This window comes from Prionailurus viverrinus, chromosome F2, assembly GCF_022837055.1.
Source record: "Prionailurus viverrinus isolate Anna chromosome F2, UM_Priviv_1.0, whole genome shotgun sequence".
In the NCBI taxonomy this organism is placed as follows: domain Eukaryota; kingdom Metazoa; phylum Chordata; class Mammalia; order Carnivora; family Felidae; genus Prionailurus; species Prionailurus viverrinus.
The window spans coordinates 10,751,965-10,773,642 of record NC_062578.1 but is presented as its reverse complement, the minus strand read 5'-3'; the positions used below and the strand labels follow the sequence as shown (position 1 = coordinate 10,773,642).

General features: G+C 42.6%; 1 protein-coding gene across 1 annotated transcript in view; it reads left to right on the top strand.

Moving 5' to 3' along the window:
- The first annotated feature begins 530 nt into the window (after nucleotides 1-530).
- The window catches only part of TOX (thymocyte selection associated high mobility group box), a 308,315-nt gene continuing 287,167 nt past the window's right edge, over nucleotides 531-21,678 (top strand). Inside the window, exon 1 of the mRNA XM_047842350.1 lies at nucleotides 531-847. Within this exon, the coding sequence (XP_047698306.1) occupies nucleotides 746-847 (102 nt within the window). The 5' untranslated portion in view covers nucleotides 531-745. The remainder of the gene's footprint in view (nucleotides 848-21,678) is intronic.

The following is a 21,678-nucleotide window of genomic DNA, read 5'->3' as shown; positions in this document are numbered from 1 at the left end:
AGAGGAGCGCGGCTCGGGCACGGCGGAGGCTCGGCGGGGTCCCGCCGCCCCGGCCCGGTCCCGGCCGCGCTCTCCTCCTCCTTCTCCGCTCCTCCCTCCTCCGGCCCCCGGCCCCCAGCCCCACGCCGCAGCCATTGGGCCGCGAGCAGCCCCGCGTCCTGCCGCGCACCCTACCCCGCCCGGCCCGGGGCGTTCACCCTCCCCCCCCCCCCACTCCCGCCCTGTCCCCCTCTTCATTCCTCCCCCCCATCCCAGGCCTCCAAGGTGGAGAAAATAAACTAAAAGCAGAGCAACTCAGAGACTCCAATAAAACGCCCAGGACCTAGAGCCCGAGCGCGAGCGCGTGTGCCGGGCGGCGAGGGGCGCGGGAGGCGGGGATGGGGGGGCGGGCGGGGGGACAATGAGCGCATGAAGTTACCTGCCCGGCGGCGGCGGCGGCGGCGGCGGCGGCGGCGGTGGCGGCGGGGCCGGGAGGCGGCGGCGGAGCAGGCTGCGCGCTCGGCGCCGACGGGTGCGCGCCGCGGCTTGGGGGAGAGTTGAGCGCTTTTCCCCCCTCTTTTTTTTTTTCTTTTTTTTTTTTTTTCTCCTCTTCTTCTTAAACAAACCACAAACGGATGTGAGGGAAGGAAGGTGTTTCTTTTACTCCTGAGTCCAGACACCTCTCTCTGTTCCGCCTAAGCTTGTTTTGCTGAACACTTTTTTTAAAAAAAGGAAAAGAAAAGGAGTTGCTTGATGTGAGAGTGAAATGGACGTAAGATTTTATCCACCTCCAGCCCAGCCCGCCGCTGCGCCCGACGCTCCCTGTCTGGGACCTTCTCCCTGCCTGGACCCCTACTATTGCAACAAGGTGAACGCTCTGCTTTTGTTTCCACCGTGTTCTTGCTGCTTGATCCCGGGAGGGGGGCGGCGGCGGCGGCGGCGGGCCGGCTCGGCTGCCGGGGCCGGTCGGCGGAGGCCGGTCCCGGGCGCGCTCGGCTCGCAGCCCGCTACAGCCCTGCGTGCGCTTGGGTAGTAAATACTGTGCAGCACAGCTCCGGGGGTTTGCCAAACACCGCGATTGTGCGGAAAGTGACACGATTTGCTCGGATTCTTTCCTTCCTGCTGTTCGCGACTGAGGCTCCCTGCCTAGGTTTGCCGGGGGGCGTTTAAAAAAAAAATTAAGAGAAAACCACGGAATACTTTGGGGGTGTGTCTGGGGTCCGGGAACGGAGGCAGAGAGTAAGAGAACTCAGTTTATTTTCTAGTTTCCCCTTCTCCCTCCCGCCCTCTCTTGGGCTGCGGGGACTCGTGGCACCGCTTCCCTGCCCGGGATTAGTTGCCAGGGGAGCAGCCGGGAGTCGGGGTGCAGGGACCAGGGAGACGCCTCCGCCCCCCACGGGGAAAATTGCTCCACAAGTCTTTTGTTTTCCTAAACCCTTTCGGGCGGCCGAGCCCGGTGTTCGGACGCCGGTCTGCGGGCCGGGGTGCAGGGTGCAGCGGGGTAACAGGGTTTGGGGGACAGCTCCCGCTTTGGGGGGGGGGTGGCGGCGCGCGCGGTAATTGCAAGTTTGTTAGAAGCCGGGCTAGCGCGTTGAGTTCGCGTCCCAAGCTCCCGCACTCCTCACGGGGCTGGAGCAGGGTCCCGGTCTGGGCTGTACGCGCCAGCCCGGTGACCCCAGGTGCCAAGGCCGCGGGGGACCCGGGCGCGGCTAACTGGGCGGTTGGCCCGGGGCGAGGCGGGGGTTGGGGGGGCGCCGGCAGAGCTACGGCGGAGCCCCGTTTGTCCCATAGAATGGTCTGGGGATAGGAAGGGAGGGGGTTATCCTCGAGGCTTCTCCAACTCTCGGCCCCGAGAGGGAGGACGCGCAGGGACCGGTTTCCTGAGAGCGGCCGCAGGGCCACGGCTGTCCTCGCCTCGGGCTCATTGGACGTGTGTTAAGCGGTCCCGCCGGGTGAACGTCGGCGGGGAGGAGTGAGCTCTCGGAGACACGGCGCGAGTGGTTTAGATGCCCAGCTCCCGCTCAACCTGCCTGATACTCTATCTCCTGCAAGCAATTCCATGCTGGCCCCTCGGTGAATTCCACTGTGTAAATCCTTGGGACTTCTAGTATTTGCCTGGTAGCGAGGCATCATCAAACAGCTTTCTTACGTGATACAGAGGTATTTAGCGCGCTGCATCCTTAGCCCCCGGGGCTCTCCACCACGCAACCGCCTCGCAGCTCCGCGTCTTGGTCAGTCGAGACACACACACACACACACACACACACACACACACACACACACACAACTGTGACTTAAGTGAGCCGCAGATACCACTCCGTGCTGAAGCTCCTTGATGTTGTGTAAGGCTCAGTAAAAGGGATGGAAATGTATGCCGATGATGGATAGGGAAGTTTGGAACGAAGGAAATCTAGTCTTGGGCAAGGCAGAAAGGCATTTTATCACACAGAGAGAGCTCTTTAGCTAGGAACAGGTTGGAAAGCTCCGGTAACTTTGACAAGAGAAGTTTGTGTGAAGTTTCATTATTTGTCAGTTGCCTAGTTCTCCCATTCTAGAATCTGTTTTGCCTTTTTATAAGCAAGTATTTTGTGTTTGTAAAGTTCTATGTGGCTCATAAACTATCACTAACACTGATAAAAATAATAAAGTAGCAGACCTATCCTGGATCGTAAACACATATTCCACAGTTGTAACCAGAACCAAAAGGTCAGAACCGTTTTGGCGATGAAACTGGACAAATCTTATTAAATTTATGGTGATTTTAGGCTCCAAAAAGAAGGCAACGACTTGGATACACATTTCACTCGTCATTCTTGTGATAGTAGGGTCAGATTTAATTTAAAAGTTAAATGCTTTGGAAAATCAAGAATTACTTCAATATATTAAATCATTTTCCAATTAAGTGCTTTAAATAATTTTCGTGGGTTGTGCTGTGAATTGAATAAATTGATTTGCAAAGTCTTCAGAATTTCTTTACTAGCTCATTGAAGTTCCTTTTAAGTCCCCCCGTGTATGAGGAGCAAACTGTTCTTTTTAAATGCAAATTAGCCACCCTTTCTATAGGCCTGTTGCAAGTCTTCTATTTAACTTATCCAGGGAATAATGGATTTTTAAAGATGCAAAGTCATGATATACTTCTAATAGTAGGAAGAGACTTCATGGAAATGCTTCTCCAAGAATGCCTTCCCCTGCCTTTCTCTGTACAGCAGTCTATCAAATATATTTGTCACTGATCCCCGATTATATCAAATATACCGAGTAGGTTTGCTAGGCCCCAGAAAACCCAGACACTAATTTTTTTCTACTCCATCATGATTAACACTGATACACAATTTCTGTCCACCCCCGCTATTTTCGTTGCTTAGAATGTAGTCAACTAGCATTCATTTTCTGCGATGACTCAAGTGAATTTGCAGGGATAGGGAAGATGGACAGAAGTTTGGAAGATGTGAAATCAGAAATCTGTATCGACGTTTAGTAAAAATAAGTTGGATCAGCCTTCCCTCTGAGAGCCAAGACTGCAAAGTAAACCTTGTGTCTTTCAGAGGTGTAATGAATATGCAGTTTATTACAAGAAGCAGTCACTTTGTGAGGTTATTTGTTTTTAATAGGGTGATAAGATCATAAATTAATAATTATCTTTATTTTAAATCTGCCAACACTTTTGCAGTTAAAGTCGGTGTGCTAATAAATCCCAGCGGAACCAATATCTGTGTGCGGTTCAGAACCATGCAGTTGTGGCTATAGTTTTCCCACTGACGTTTTTTCAATGTTAGAAGAGACCCTAATCCACAAAATGAATATCCTCTTCCTGAAGCTTCTCTAAACTAAAAGGGGGTTGTGTTACCCTGCTGACACTCTCCGGCACTGCATTGCCAAAACACTACTTACATTTTTCAGTCCATAAACTCCGTGGGAGGAATTTTTTTGGAAACAGTTTAATCTACCATTGCTCTATTGTAAGAGCACATTACGTTATGCACACATCACTATGCAAACTGGCCTCCATTTTCACATAGCCCATTGCGGGAGAAAAGTGAGAACAATGCGGGCGATGTTGGTTATGGCAACGGTGTGAGGCATCTCTTCTACAAACAGCCAGAATGGATGGCATGTTGCTGTATATAGGTCAGCCTTTGAAACAGCAGCGTAGCTCCTAGACTGGACACGAACATGCAGGCTGAAAGTGACAGGGTTCACCTCCTGGAACTTAAAGCATGGTTACATTTCAGACATTGAGAGATGGCACCATAGTCGCGTTTCATCTAATTAAGACTATTTTAAGTAACATTGTATCCCTTAATTGAAATTAGATTAAAGGAGCTCACGATTGGAGTGCAGCAGTAAAATATAGTCCTATTTTTTGTCCTAGTTGAAGACGTCAGAGCATGCGTTTGAATCTAAACCTACGGAGTAATAACAGTCCCTTTCAGTTTCTTAGTGCAGTGTCATTTGTAAAGATTGTTTTCACTGATTGTATGCTAAATTGGGACAAAGAAGTGGCACTTTTTCATTTTTACAATGATGTGATGTGTTCAGTTACTGCTCAGTATCTGCCCACATAAGGAGCGGTAATACAATGATGTTATGACATGGCTAATCACAGAGATGCTGACCTCTGCCAGCAGTGGGAGAGGAAATAATGATCTTCACTCTTCTCAGTGGTTGCTTTTGTGGAATAGGGTCCTGAATCTTTCTTTGGTTGGTTTAGACACAGGGAAGTCCAAGATACAAACCCATGCTTAATGCTGGTTATATACAGAGTGAAGAATAATGGCCGTTGGGGATTGTTGGGCTTTTGTCATTGAAATGAGGAGGGACAGTGTATAATCTTTCCCTATAAACATAGGAAGAAGGACCTATGTGTGATGAACTCAGTGTTGAAATGTCAGCACTAACATTAAACACTTGAGAACTTTTGAGAAAAACAGGATTCATTATTGTCTCTGCAGAATCTCCTTTGAGCTTATTTTCTTATTTAGTTCGAGCGTTATGGGTTGTACTTTAACGTGACAAAGCGCATCACATCTAAAATACCGGATAGGCAAACAATGAAGGCGGAGTCATTATTCCTACTTTAATTAATAAATGTAAGAAAAAAGAGGAGGATGGGAGAAGGAGAAGGAGGAGGAGGAGGAAGGGGAGGGTTATAAGCAATTTAGAGCATCATGCTTGATTAGTTCTCTGTCTACCTCCATAACTTCCAGGACTTTAGGAAATTCATAGCTGATACTTAGGACGTCATTAGTGTGATTAAAACTCCCCTGGGGATTTTATTGGCTGGATCTTTCTTAAGTTTTGAGGTCTTTAAATATGTTTCAAATAAATTTGGTATGGGTAAGAAAGAGCATAAAACAAACCGTCATATGGTTTTGGCCACTAAATCAGATCTACAGAAACCTCAAATGTAGCTGTCTTGACTTTGTGGGATATTTCGCTGTCACAAATTCCAATTTTAAATGTCCACCCAGAAATTATAGTTACGAGTTTTGGAGAGATCACATGCTATTTTTTAAAGTTTATTTATTCATTTTGAGGCATGGGGGAGATGGCAGTGAGGGGGGGCGGGGAGAATCCCAAGCAGGCTCCAGGCTCAGTGTGGAGCTCAGCACAGTGCTTGATCCCACGACTGTGAGATCATGACCTGAGCCAAAATCAAGAGTCAGACACTTAGCCGACTGAGGTACCCAGGCACCCCTCAAATGCTGTTTTTTAACATAGCTTACATGGCTTAGTATTCTCACAGTTTGTCATGTATTTTTAAAGTTACTGAATGATGATATTAACAATCATTTTAATATTTTCCTTAGGAAGACTAAGCTGATATTTAAGTATTATCTAATAGGCTGCTTATCGTAGATCTTTTTGAAATGATGTGATTGCAAGGGATGTGAGAACAGGAAAGAAGTGAGGTACTTGAACCTGGAAGAAGTAGGGGAAAGTTCCCAGTTCCACAGTGGCTTCCTTGGACCCCAAACTGGGTCTCACATACCGGTTCTGATGTGTGGAACTATTTTTGTGATCATACTTTTTTGTGGTGGGCTCGGTTCAAGAGAGGGATAACTTAGAGAATTGGAGGGAAATCTTATTGAGCTATGAAGGATGATTTACTCTAGGATTTTCCAACATTTTGCTAGGATACGAGAAAGTGGAAAACACCCTGGGGATAGTTCGCAACTAGTGGCGATCCTTCCTGTACTGTTTAGAAGAAGGCTGCCCTCAGGGCAGGTCAGTCTGTGTGACTTGTGCCTCTTCCCTCCTTCCCCCTCACCTCTTCCCAGACATCTCCAATCCTGGAACAGCCTGTCACGCTTGCTTCACTCTGCCCTAATCTTAAATTGAACCTGGGAGATCTGTACTTTCTAAGGTGAACTCTTCTCCCCCTCCTCAGGAACATGGCCCCCCATGGCGGTCATCTTGTTGAGCAAGCCCCCTTTTCTGTTTGCCATGCCTGTTATCATTATCATGTTAACTTATCCATTCTTCCTCCAGTACCTGACCATATTTTCTGGTTAAGGAAATGGGAATCTGCCAGTCTTCAGGCTCCTGTCCACTTTTTAAAATCCCAAATTAGGCTAGTCTCCTTTTCTCCATTTCCCCATCTGAGTGAATATGACATAGGGTCATACAATAATAGACCAAGGAAACTTAGATAGGATGCTGTGAGGGAAAATAACTATGGTGGTTATTTCTAAGCTCTCAGAGTTTTCTCCTTTCCCCTTCCCCCCACCCCCACGTTTTAAACACAGTGTATTTAGAGCATGGAAACGGCTCCTGGACACATACCTTTCAGTGGGAAATCTTACTTAGATTGTGAAATATGAAATATGAAAGTGGTACTGTGGTCTCCTGATTTTTAGTTGGCATGCAGTAAGTTAGGTGAGTTATACTTACAGAAAGTAAATGGGTTGACAAGACTTATGTGTTCCCATCAGAATACGCATAGAGAATTAAAATGGGAATAGCTGGACAAGCAGAACTTACTTAATCAAATTTAGATAACTTCTCCTACATTTTAGCTATCAGAATGTGAATCTCAAGGTTTCTGGGAAGTCATAACACAGAATATTTACGTTGCATCTCAATAAAAATAACATGTAATGATTATGACTTGATTCAGTGCTGTTTTAACAATTCCATTTGAAAAATATTATCAATTGTTTAAGTTAAAACTAACATTGGATACAACCACATCCCAGAATCTAAAATGCATACCTTGAGGAGAACACAAGATTGTAGTAAACCGTAGTTAATAAATACTGTGGCCCCAACTATACAGTCCTTGCCTTCCAGAAGCTTCCATGTGAAGAATCCAAATGCTTGAATGTCACTTGGTTTGTTTAAAGTGAACTTAAGCAAAAGTTAAACATGGGAATATTTACCCCTTCCAACGTGAAAGATAACTTTCTTGCCTGTTCTTTACTTCCACTTTGGTGTCATTGATTCAGGGTTTTTCAATTGATCGCTTTCTTTGAAGGCGCACTTCTCAGAGTCAGATGGCCTGTGGTCTCCATTCGTTGATGGGACCAGCAGTCGATACTGAGTTGTGTTAAATGGACTGTCCGTGAGGAAGCTGGAGTGCCAAGACGATACAGCTCACATCTGCCCTAATGAATTTGAGAATTTTTTGTTTTAAACCACACATGCCAAGTTTCATCCCGAAGAGCAATTTCTCATTAAAAACTGTTGAGTTACAAACTGCTTAGAAATGTGGTTTATAATGGAAGTGCCAGCAGACTGTTAATTATAGCACTTCTTCTGTAATACTTTGAGACGTGGAATTCACATTAACCTGAATGAGCTTTCCTAGTTATAACATATTTCTCCCTATAGCATTCATTTTGAAAATGGGAACATTATATTGCTCTGTGCTTGGATGTTCATGGTGCAGCGGAAAAGACCAGAAGGAGGAAAATGCCAGAAGGAACCCCCCCTGCTCTTTCATGACAGGAAGTACCGATATTTTTCCAGACCTCTAGAGTTTGATCTATGGAAAGTTTGCCCTACTTGATGAACAATTTTAAAGCGAACTTTTAAGAGCTATCTTCAGATTTCCATTTTCCTCAAGAAAAATCATCGTTTATACATATTTATAATACCAAAGGTCATGAAACCAGTTTTCCTGTTAATGCTTTTCTGTTTGTCCATTTTTCACTTTGGGGTTTTAAATGCTTCTGCGTTAGCCAAGTATTTATTGGTTTTCATTCCTGAGTTATGTGCTTTTATGAAATTCTTGAAAGGAGCTCCTAATTAAAGTAAGGCCATGGTTGGTTGATAAGAAGCTTTGCTGGTGGCCAAGAAAATATAAAGTATTTTGAGTTACTACGTAGACCTACAAATGATATGTATCTGATCCACACCAATGACAATGTGAGCCTTCTACATAAAATACCTTTCCATTGAAGGCTTTGAGAACCTATTTGGAGGTTACCTACCCAGGAAAATCGGTGTGTGTGTGTGTGTGTGTGTGTGTGTGTGTGTGTGGTTGGGTGAGTGTGTGTTTTTATGTGTTTCTAATGTTCTGGATATATTTCTGGCCGTAAATGCATAGGAATTTATCCTAACTGGCAGAATCTGTCATTGTGTGCACAATAACAACAAGGGAAATCATACTAGCTAATAGGAATGCCTCATTACCACTCCATTTTAAGAAACTTCGCCGTATTTCACAAGAGAAGATATTTTCCAATGCCAGGGCTTTAATTAGGCATATTACAACCTGATAGGATTGAGGAACTAGATCTTTCTGAGGAAAACCATAGGCCTCTATGAGGAAAAGACTCCTTTTTGTTCAAGAGTTGAGATAAAAACTGAGGGCCCTTAAACCTGTGTTGACTTACTCCCCAGGCAAAATAAATACAAGCATGAAAAGGACCCGATCCCTCCCCCTCTGTTTTCTGTTCTCTTTAGAAGCCTGACTTCCTTGTGTCTGGTAAAAGTTCTGACACCACCAAAACCTTTAATCCACCTGTGTCCCAATCTGCCATGTAACCACTAGAGAAAATAATTTATATTTGTATCAAGGAAGCCTTATGAGAATTAAGGAGTCAACAGAGGCAGATTATTTTGAAATCCTGTAGTGAAAGACGTTCAAAACTTCAAACAAAGGTAGACCTTAGAAAAATACTGTGTTCTCGGCCCGCTTCTTGTATTTCTGCTACTCTAGTGAAATCAGTGTGTTTTCCAAAGTTGTAGAGAAGTGATTCCTTCAGCAGGGGAGTGAAAAAGGTAACCTTTGTTGAGGTTCACAGGTGAATTGGGGAAAGTGGAACTTGTGTGGATGAGTCTGTACTCCCCCCTCTTTTATATATTGATATGTCCCTCCCCCCACCCCCAGGGGCCTCCTGCTCCCTCTCCACGATGGGAGTCTATACTGCACCTAGTGGGAGAAGCTTCAGGTGGGAGCTGTTGCAGGGTAAGAAGGTAAGGCAAAAGTTGAATACCACAGCTGCAGAAGGGAATGTCCGCTTTCAGTTCCTGACTTCAGGAAAGCAAGGTGCCCCCCCCCCACCTTCTTCTGATATATGGGTCAGAGATGCAAAATGCAATGTACAAGATAAATTAACGCACCGACCAACCGGGTCTAAAGATAGTCCAATTACACTGAAAACGTGTCTGTGCACCACCTGATTTTCTCAAGTCTTTCAACTCGATTAAATGGTTAATTAAAAAAAAAAAAGATGGGTAAAGTGTAAAGTGTGGTATGCATTGGCGTCTTCGTGCATGTAAAAAAACCCAGCTCTTCTTTTCTACGCCAATATGCCTCAGCCCCAAATGCCAGCAACAATTGTATAAAGAGAAATGTTACTAATAAAGAGTCAGGATAACCTTTCAACAAAAAGTATATTTTATCATTTGGCAGATACAGTCATGAACATTAATCATAGAAACCTGCAGATAGTAGAAGCTTAATATCAAAGCTAATGATTTATTTTATGTTAATGACTTTCTGCCAGGGCATAAAAGACTGTTCATAATGGACTCTCCACGCTATGTTCAGTTACTAAGGCTAATGGGATAATCTTTTCTCTCCCCAAATTAAGCTTTTTGAAATAAATTATGCTGTTACTTTTCAAGGTAACTCTCAAAAATTTACTGCAAAACTAATCTTTTAAGAACTGCTTAAAGAAATAAAGAGGAAGAAAAATCCCAAAGCAGCTTTTCTAGTTCATGAGCAGTTTTACTTAATTAGAGACAGAAAGTTTGCATGTATGCTAATATCCCTGAACTTGTAATGCCAAATAGTTTTAAAGTCAGCCTTCAGTGACTGCCACTACCTGCCTTTTGAGATTCAGCCCCTGTGGGTGCCTCCCACAACAGAACACGTTTTCCTTACTGGCCAATAATGAGCTGAATGGTAGTGAGACCTAGAGTTGGTCGCTAGGAAGTTTTAAAAATCATGTTTACAATTAGTTACAACCAACATTATATTTCAATAAGAGATAATTTGCCTACTAAAGTTCACATAATGTGCTAATCATGTCTAGTGGTTAATAAAGGCCTCCTACCTCACTCCCCTGATGGCTATAAAAGGCTATTATATTCATGGCAGCATTTCAGGTACAGCTGCTGTGTGTTAATAATGCATCATTGTCCCACTAATCAACACACCAAAGGTCAGCACCCCTAAGCACCTCAACCACCTAATCTCTTTCCAAAATATTTATTAACACCTTAAAAGCGTATCTGTTCATTTTCCTTAGCCTCGAGCCAGTTAATTCCACTCCAAGCTACTTGTGTGATCAAGGTTTTGTAACCTAAGCGAGGTCACAGAGGAGAGGAATACATACATATTCACGCTAATTTTCTCCCATAAACATGTGCCCCATTTTCAGTCATTGACTGAATTAGGGTAGGGCTGTTGTAGTCATGAGCCCCTTTATAATTAAGTAGGTGTGCTCCAAAGTGAGAATGTTTTCAGATTTTATATGTTCTGTAAGGAGACATTTGGAAGAAAAACAACTTCTCAATAACCAGAATCATTTAAAGTAAACGGAGCAAAGTGGGAAATGGGAAAGGCTATTTATAATCTAAACAAACAGGAATCGGTGCTGGGTTATGAGCCCGATAGAGTAGTGAAATATTATTTGCTTAATTGTTCTTTTGGCATAAGAAAGCAATAATAGTAAAAGCTTCTTAAACCATATTTTCTGCACACAAAGAACACATTCACGTGGGATTTCCATTTTGCTAGAAAATCGTGCAAATCAATAAGCTAGCACTTATCTGCATTAAAATTAGGTAGACAACAATTTATAGGCACAGTGATAGTGTAGTTCTCTTGATACCCTTGGTTAGTGTTTAAGATAATCCTTGCTTTTGTGTCCTCAGAGAGGAGCCAAAATGTTAAGTGAACAAATAGATGTCATTTTCCCATCTTGTATTATTGTCTCTGTTTTCTCTTACTCGTTTTGATAACCTTGTGTGTGTGCGCGCGTGCGTGCGTGCGTGTGTGTGCTTGTCTCCTTCCTTTATGATTTGAGAGCCTTAAATGTTTTAAGAGAAGAAAAAGAAATGAAAACTATGTTTCCATCATCAAGAGAAATGCAAAAAGCGAACTAGGGGGAGGAGCTCCCATTTGTGCAGCACATAATGTACAATGGTACATTTGTCATGCTTTAAATATATAATGCCTACAATAAAATATGTACAGGCGCAGTTGTGATCTATGAAGTCCCTGGCTCCAGTGCCATTGTTTGTAGTCTCTACGGTTGTCATACATTGTTCTTTGCACATCATACCCTTACAGCAGAATTTGACACAATTTCTAGCTTTCAGCCTGCACCATTTTCATTGTACAATATACATGAGTTTGACAGGGTGTGTTGAGGAAAACTCTGGCAAGCAATTGATATTTTGAAGTGGCAAGCGTTTCAGCAGCTGCCTGCTTGTGAAAAAGGAATGATAAGATATACTGTATTGTTAGTTTCAGGGAAAGCATTAAGGTTTAAGCTCTGTAAAAATGTACACATGATTCGTCAGTGGTGAAGCAAGTCTTTTATGTTTTTTAGAGCTTAGCTCGCTGGCTGATGTGAACTAGAATGACATTGGTCAGTAAATGAATAGGAGTACTTTGAATTTGAACTACTGCTAATTTTGCACCAACAAAGGAACTGACAAAAGAAAGATTTTATGTGAAATGCAAAGCACACCCAATGTTTTGGGGGCGGGGAAAGGGAAGGAGAGAGGGAGAGAGAGAGAGCGAGAAACCCAGACCAGAGAGTATTCTTTCACACGTACTTGCCAGGAAACCAAATAGTTAAAACACATCCATTTTTCACGGCTCATCAGCTACAACCTAAGCTGTATTATCTAATGTTCTTTAAAAACCTGTTGTATACACATAGGCTTTCAGAATTTGTTCATATGGAATTTAGAGTGTTGTTCTAAATATCACACTGTGCCCTGGAGGCCTGTTGGCAGAATATCAGAGTTGCCCTCTGCTGGAGTAACCCACTCTCTCTCTGGTAGTGGGAAATTGTAGATTAATCAGCTATGGCACTTTCAGTGTGTAACGTTCATTAGCAAGGCAATTTGTCATGACTGCTAATGGTCAGAATGCATCTGCTCTCTCAGTTACAGAGCACGATAAGGAAGAAGACAAATATTTCAATATCTGATAGTATTAACTTGTTTCAAATTTGTAATCCCAGGTTAGTTGCTCAAAGCAGACACGGCAGCAGATGAACTGGTATCCTCTATTCAATTTTACTGGGCCCTGTTTTTGTGGATTTATGACTTTAAAGCACACTAATGTGCTATTATGAAGGGCACAGTCTTTGATTAGATGTTCCACAGAAAGTAAGTTATGAGCAGAGCACCTTCTGGGTTCATCTGGAAAGAATTTATGTGCATAATGTTTTCTGTAGAGCTCCATAAATTGAAAGGTTTGATGCATGTGATATTTCCTGACATGCTAAATATTCTTCTTATGATTAAAAAAAGTCGCTTTCCCATTAGTTTGTAAACCGGTCAGTCACTTTTCAAGTGAGATTAGCGTCCCGATCTATTTGAAAAGTTGTAAAATTCCAGGGAAAAACTTCAGAATGAATTAGAAACGTCACGTTTCCCCCCAGTCAACTGCTTTATAAGATCATTGTTCATTGTTCTACATGGGAAAAGTTAAAAAAGATTCTGCCAAGTTGAAAAGGCTGGAATTGTGTGTGTGTGTGTGTGTGTGTGTGTGTGTGTGTATCTCTTGTTTTCTAGATATTACATCACATAGCTGGCCATACAAAATCTTTTTGACACATTTTCATTTTTAATGAAAGGCCCTAAAATTCAGAGCATAATGATTTCTTAGAAACTGAACCCAATCTTGGTAAGAAATTCGTTCTTGCTAGTAACAAAAGCTGTTACTGTTTAAGTTCCTGTTGAGCGGTTAGTCGGTACGCTTCGCTGAATGTTGTCAAAAAGGCTTTCCTCATGATTGACAACCCGGCAGGAATGTGAATGGAGATTTTAATTGCGTATCATGTGTGCATATCAGAGTGAGTGAATTCATGACTCTGCTTAGCTCCATATCTCTGCAGGTCAGCCGTGCCAAAAAATGCTCTTTTATGTGCAGTATTTCCAAAAAGAGAAAGGTGTATGTGTACTGAAGTCATTCGTTATTCATTTCTGAAGTGAAACCCTTGTGTTCCCTTAGCCTCGGAGTTTGAAAGTGGAACAAAAATCCATTTTGAGATTTCTTTCTTCTCCTCTTTGCACTTACACTTAGATGATGTAAATTCTTTTGAGTTACAAGTTAGGAAAAGTCTGCCGGAACATATTTTTCTTATGGCACTTGTTACATGAAGTGTGTTTATCTTCCTTTTTTCCCTTTTTTTTCCCTAAAGAGGGCTTTGAAAAGAAAGAAAAAAAAATGGAAGCCAGAGGAAAAAGTTACTGAGGTCAATTGCCTTTCTATAACTTGCGATCTTTAGAAAAGGTCTGGGGTGGCTGGGTGGGGGAGAAACGATGTATTTCTGAGAGGTGCAAGAGTCACGCAAGTGTATCTAAATTTTGGTTAAAAACAGCCAGAATGCAGTGCTTATGGTAAAGTGACATTAATAAATGTATGAATGTTCATTTCTTAGAAAAATAACTCCTCTGCTGAAAACAGAAAGGTCAAAGATTCATTTCTGCTGTCACTTCTTGGCTCAGTGGCAGTGGTGGTGATGTACCATTTATCTCGTTGAGATGTCTCACCCCAACACGCGTGAGGTGTTCAAAGTGGGGGAGAACTTACTCTGTGAAGAAACTCCGGCTATAGTAACCCCCGACCACTCAAGAACTTACTAATGTGAAAACAAAACAAAACAAAACAAAAACGTGCAACGAATGTGCTTATATAATTTTTCATTGGCGTGATGTGAAAATTGGGCACTTGGGTTGTAAAGTTACCACATAGCTACTTTTCTGTGTCATTTTGAGGAGGTGAGAAAAAGATTAGTGCCAGGGTCGTTTTAAATAGACCGTAGGAATAAGTAGGGTCATGTTGAAAAGATGGTGACTTTATGGCCTTAGGATATCCCGTGGGACTTAACTTTGTCCTGGGTTCTAATATGTTATCTCAACACATTTTAGAACCTAGCAGATTGCAGGCTGGTGATTCAGCCCTTCTTACGGCTTGCGGTGCAGGGTGATCGCTATAATGAAGGCGCTCCTGTACCTTTAAAACGCTGAAGAAGAAAACTCTCTTTTACTTTAAAAATCTAGCTCTGTGTATGGGTGACATTTTTCTAATGTTCTGGAAGACAATTTTGTGCTTTATACTGAGAGCTCAGGCAAGGAGAAATCTATTTACAAAATGAAAAAAAGGGCTCAGCTGAATGCATTTCACTTTTAAAGATGATATTCTGGTAATGAACTTTATCAAGCAGAGAACATTTCAGTAAAAGTATTAAAGCGGTTCCTATTTCGGTTGCCTCACTTAAGGCGGCGTCACTGTTTCCATTATAACTTCTTATTTTCAGGTAGCTCTAATGCAGTCCCCGTACAAATATTTGCGCAGGGATGAGATGAGAATATTTTAGTCTAAGAAGCAGACTTGTTATTTGGAATGCGCTTCTAAGGAAGCGCAGCGCTTTGTTAATAAGGTGCGTTGAATTCCTTTCTGGAGATTGAAAAGCATTTACTGGACAAAACCTGTGTACAGAGCTTTCTGCTGAGTGACAGGCACCGAGACAAGCAAGCCGGGGCCCCTGCGTCCCTGCGGCCGGTCAAGGGAGGAATACAGTCCCCAGAACACAGCTGCGGTGTCATTGCTGTGTTGTGAAGCCTGTGCTCAGAGTCCTGGGGGTTACGGCAAGCGACACGATGGATTGAAGTTGGGGGAATCCAAGCTGCTTCCTGGAGGAGATGGCGTTTCCCTTGGTCTTAAGAATTGGGCCTCGGGGAAAAGGAAGGTTACTCCTGTTATTGAATTAACTTCTATATTGCTACCTCTTTTCAAAAGGGCTTGGGAGCGCCTGGGTGGCTCAGTTGGTTAAGCATCCGACTTCAGCTCAGGTCATGATCTTACGGGTTGGTGAGTTCAGACACCGCATTGGGCTCTGTGCTGACAGCTGGGAGCCTGCTTGGGACTCTCTCCTCTCTCTCTCTCTCTCTCTCTCTCTCTCTCTCTGCCCCCACCCTGCCTGCATGGTCTCTCTCAAAATAAATAAGTAAACTTACAAAAAAAAAAAAGACTTAAGGCAACTTCAAATAAGAAGCAACACGGACAATAAGGCTACTAATAGTCATGCAGAACATTATAGCCGGGAAATGGAGACACAGGCATACTTTTTAGCTTAGGTATTATCACTATAATTAAACATTAAATTTGGCCCTTGCTCTCTCACCGGGCCAAGAGGGAAACACACTGAGTGACAGAATTCCGATTACCTGAGAGACCTAGGAACACAAATTCTTCATGAGTGGAAAGTTTTCCTCTAATGAGCGGCTGCAAGCGTGATAAAAAGAGGAAATACGCAGAGGTGACGCGGATCTGTTTTGGCGCCTGGGTTGAGAATGAGGTTATCCAGTGCGAGAAATAGGGCGCCAGTGGAGGGTGAGGGGCTCACTGGGATAAGAACACAGAGCGAACCGGGAACAACTTGGGAAAGAGAAGGAAAACATCAGGCCTGTGTTTTACCAAGGGAAGTGTCATCGTTAGAAGAGAACAGGTTGGGGGAAGTTGTAGTGGACTTCAAATCGTTATTGTGAGCAGGCTAATTTAATTTTTTAATGTTTATTTTTGAGAGAGAGAGAGAGACAGTACGAGCAGGGGAGGGGCAGAGAGAGAGGGAGGCACAGAATCCAAAGCAGGCGCCAGGCTCTGAGCCGTCGGCACAGAGCCCAACGCGGGGCTCGAACTCATGAACCATGGGATCGTGACCTGAGCCGAAGTCGGAGGCTTAACCGACTGAGCCACCCAGGCCCCCCAACTAATGTTTAGCCCTAATAAGAATATACTAGGAAGGGGAGCCTGGCTGGCTCAGTCGGTTGAGTGGCAGACTTTGGCTCAGGTCACAAATCAAGCCCCACCTCAGGCTCTCTGCTGTCAGCTGGGAGCCTGCTTTGGATCCTCTCTGTCCCCTTCTCTCTCTCTCTCTCTCTCTGCCCCCCCACCAACTCATGTGCATGCATTCTCTCTCTCTCTAAAAAATAAATAAACATTAAAAAAAAAAAAGAATGTACCAGAGAAGATTGATTACCTGGGGAAATTATCTGATAAAGTGAATGATAATTATCTGATAAAGTGAATGAAATTATCTGATAACGTGAATGATCAGTATTGATCTGTTTTTGATGACTTTTGAAATTATCGATGAATGATAAACTTTTAGAAACTTTACCCTTGATCTGAAAGGTTGAATTCCATTAACAGCTGATGTCCTAAAGAGCATGAGAGTGTTGTAGTCTACCTGAAAATTCAGCTTGTAATTAATCAGCCAAATCATTAGCAATGGATATTAATGCTGTGTATATCATCTGAGCAAGTATACCTGCCGAGCTTCCTAAATTGTTAGCAGTTGCTGTCCTGAAATTTCTTGTTTGGTGGGAAATATGCATACAGTTAACTGTGAATTTGGGAAATATATTAAAGTGTCCAAACATTCAGAAACGTCTGTGGGCAGTTCGGAAGGTATCTCACGATCTTCAAGGACTTTTGTAAGAACAAAAGTCCTTACAGTGTTCTGCGGAAATGCCCTGATGAATTTACAGCCCGAGGGGCTAGAGGACAAATCCAGAAGTGCCTCTGCAGCCTACGTGGGTCTTAGAAGGCTGAGGTTCCATCTTTCAGAAATACGTGAATTTTGTATGATTTCCATAACACATCCACGTCTGTTTTAACATAAATACAATACTTTAAATCCCTTACTGTCCAGTCACCTCTGTGTTCCAGGAAGATACTCCATGTTATTCTCATGTTACTCTGCTCATAGGGGTATGAGTTTGAGAAACGTGAAATAATGTGATGGTCTTTTGTCCTTCGTGTTAAGAAATAGTCTGGAGGCCTCGCAGATGTTTATCTTGTTTGGTCATCTCTCCCACAGAGCCTGGAACATTTTGTCCACACTTATTCTTTTCTTGACTTCCGCTACTTCTCTATTTTTGATTAAAAAAAAAAAAAGCCTAACAGCGTACTTGATTGTAGTCTAAAATGGAAGGCTGTTCAACAAGGTCCCAATAATGGCTGGTGCAGAGGACATAGTGACATTGCCAGTAAAGGGAGAGAACAGGGAGGAGGAAGGAAAGCAGATACCCAATGTGTGGATGGAAGAGAGAAATCTTGTGGTCACTGGCAAAACCTGATGATGCTTAGCGATGGGAGAAGGTAGTCGAGAGTGGGATTGTATTGTTAGGGATTAGTGTAAAACCTAACCCGAAAAGAATTTGGAAAATCCAAGAGAAGGAAAGTTGGGCAAAGGAATTGAATGGGTATGAATATAGTGATGTTTGTGGGTGGGAGTTGGAGGCAGGTGTATAGAGGTCAGAGTGAGACCCATAACTAACAAATGACCGAGGCTTGGATCCCTCTCTTCCTTTCTGTGTCCTTCAGTCTCTCCCTCCTTCCTTCCTTGCCTCCCTTCCTTCTCCCACAGGCAGATGTCATTGTAATTTGTAAGATGACTGCCATTATTTTCAAGATTCTTTTCAGGTTATTTCTTGGATGACATTTGACTAGTGCTCCCCTCCTACCTCCTCACCTGCCCGCAATGAGCTTCTGTTTCTGGGCTCCCTTCCCTGTCATTGTTAACATACACTTCGGTGGACTGAAGGGTCTTGAGAAAGACAGTAGTTCTAATTATGCAGGGCGGAATGGATAGATTTTAGGTATGTGGATGCAAAATGTCTTAGACAAATGCCAATCTACCTGATGTCTCCAGCACCTGACAAATCAGGGTTGGCTCGTTTGTTTTCTTCCTTTATTTCGTTTAAGCCTTAACCTGTTTTTGAAATGAGTTCTCTGTAAACAGTCAGGCTTGTGTAAATAATGGTATTCCCTTTAATGACAAAAATTCGCGTTTTCTTCTAGAAATTCCACTTAGGCACATGAAGCCTTTTAGATTCTTCCTTTACCCAAATCAAGGAGCTTTTCCCATGCTGAACATCTTTTGAAGTTTCATCGGAAATGGGCTGACCAGGGGAATGAACACTGTGTATGTCTGTAGCTTATATACATTTGTTTACAAGGTCCCATAAAAGTGGAACAAAAAAAATTTTTTTTTTATTTAAAAAAAAAAATTTTTTTTTCAACGTTTATTTATTTTTGGGACAGAGAGATACAGAGCATGAACGGGGGAGGGGCAGAGAGAGAGAGAGACACAGAATCGGAAACAGGCTCCAGGCTCCGAGCCATCAGCCCAGAGCCTGACGCGGGGCTCGAACTCACGGACCGCGAGATCGTGACCTGGCTGAAGTCGGACGCTTAACCGACTGCGCCACCCAGGCGCCCCTGGAACAAAAAATTTAATGAAAAAGACAAGCAGATGCCTTACCTTTGGTTCCATAGCCCATTTCTTGATGGATTTTGGAGCCCATGCCCCAGGGTTGTCATAGGCCCAGCTCCCAGCAGCATGACATTCACGAATATTGGTTAATTTATTCATTAAATATTTCCTGAGTGGTTACTGTGCATCAGAAACCATGCTAAGTGGTAGAGATAGAAAAAGGAAAAGATGTGTGCACTTACAGAGACAATAATCTTAGATGGAACATAAATAATTCTACTTATGGAAGATGGGTGAACTGAGACTCAAACGGACGAATTTAATATTTGACCTAAATACTATTAATATTAGGCTCTGAACATCCCTGTGTCCATTCGTGCATTCACCTCCTCTGCTCCTTCTTTCTTTTTAACTTTCTTCCTGTCTTCCTTTGTGTCTCCTTCATCCCTTCTTCCCTTCCTCCCTTCCTCCCTTTCTCTCCATCTCTCTCTCTCTCTTTCTTTTTTCTTTCTTTCTTGGTCTAGTAGAACCAGCATTCTTTTCCCTTCTCTTGCTATGAGAGCAACTGATAGCCTGCAGGCTACCGTCACTTGGTAACTTAAGCCAACAATGATTGTTTATGAAGTAGCCAAAGGAATGAATTTTTCAAAATAGAAATTCCAATCATGCAAATATTTAAATCTTGGGAAATTTGAACTCTAGGTATCATTCAGAAATAAAGAATGGGGTTTCGGCTCAATACTTTTAAAAAATGCTTCCAGGGGCTGAAATCAGTTGCTTAATACCATTCAATACCAAGCTGATATCTGAAGTTATTCATCAGTTCAGGCTATTTTTAAAATGTTAAAATAACCAATGTTTACTCTGTTCAGGTTTATCACGGTGCATTTCTAAAGGTAAACACCACTGCGCGCTTTAAACTTCTTTTTCTGACAAATACTGCGTATTCTGGGAGATGGTCTTTGCAGATATTGCTTACAAAATAATTCTGTGAATCTCATATTTTCTTGCCATCCCATTCCTCAGCCTAATATGGTATAGAACCAGACTGCAATTACGCTCTCACAATTACTTTATTATATGGGCTGAAATATAGTCCTGAAGCTCTTATTACCTTTTCCATACACCATTTGCACAGACCTGCTGATGGCTGTCAGCAGCGCCTCCCCAGGACAATCAGCCATTCTTAGCGGGTTGTGTTTAAATTCCGAGCACCACAAACAGAAAGCACCTCTCTCTCCTCGCTGATGAATTTTTAATGTTTAAGCATTTATAATAATTCAGAGGACTTTCTTATAACAGCTTGCAGAATTAGGCGTGTGTGTTTTAGGGTGTTGGATATTTATTTGTGATCTTTGTCGAAGGGGAAAGAACTGAAAACAACACAATATTAATAGTGTGTGTGTCTGTGGCAACCTGAGCGTTATGTCACCCGGTGTTAGAGCTCCTTTCCCCTGAAAGAGGTTGTTTAAGATTTTCTACTTCAAATAATTCACTCAAAGGCTCTTTTCTCCATAATTGCATTTTATGAGGGAAAAAAAGACTCCACTCCACTCCAGGTCTTTAAGTGAAAACTGGGACGCCATATATTCAAATATGGAATATATTTACATTTAATAACAAAATCAAGAACCTTTCTTTTACATTACAAAGAGGAATGTTCTTCTTTTTAAAAAGCCAGTTCTTAGGGTCTTTGAGAGTCTTCTAAATAGAGATTTGGTTGACGTTGACAGCCAAAAGGTAAAGTCTGTTATCCTTTTCAATGAATTTTTCTTTACCACTTTATTTTATTCCCAAAATGTACTTACATCGGAACAACTACATACGAGGCCATCTATTATAAAGTTATGACATTTAAAATATATATTATAGGAAATAGTTAAAATGCAATCGCCTTACGTGTTTCCTGCTGTCAAAGGCCAACACAGGGTGATTGCTTTTCCCTTTGAAAAATTAGACAGGTTTGAACCAAATGCTAATACCTTATGGGTTCGTGTGCTCCTGTAAGCCTATGTCAAATGTTCAGAAATATTCAGATAATTGATCTCATACCTCGATTTTATTCAGTGCTTAAATTTATCAGTATACTTTTTTGAAACAACGTAATTGTCATTTGATGTCTGTCTCCCAGGTAGCCTCTTATATATTTCTGATGATTGGTAATGATCATGAAATCAATTCACCGATCGGTCCTGTTTGTAGCTTAGTAGAAAGAGGATGGAGGTGGAACCCCAGGACCTAGAGTGCTAATTATAGAACCAGCCGCGCGGTGCGGGATGAGTTCCTTCTCATTTCTAAGAACAGAGGCTCAGTCACCTCTAGGAATCTTTCCTGCCCAGAGTCAGGGGCATCCATTGACTTGTTAAATAGTAAATTCCATAATACCAAGACGTCTTGAGAATAAAAGTAATGAAAGGGTCATCTCTGTGACATATGAAATTTAAAAACCTAAGGGTGTTGTCATTTATTACATAACACCAGGACCCATCATAACTCCATCAGTTTCATGACTAAGAAGCACATCAAAGTAGGTTTCCAAGAAGCAAAACTTAGAGCAGACGTTGAACGAGGCTCTAACCGGGTCCACCTTACCACCTTCACAGAAAACGTCACTTTTTTTTTTTTTTAATTGAGGCATACCTGAGCCATTTTGAGCAAGTGGCACTTCGAGTTTATGAAAGTGGCGGATGATAAAACGTTCCTCCGATGTTTCATCGTCCTGGTAGGACAATTAATGTACCGTAAGTTAGGAAAGCAGTTTGAGAATTAGAAGCCAAGG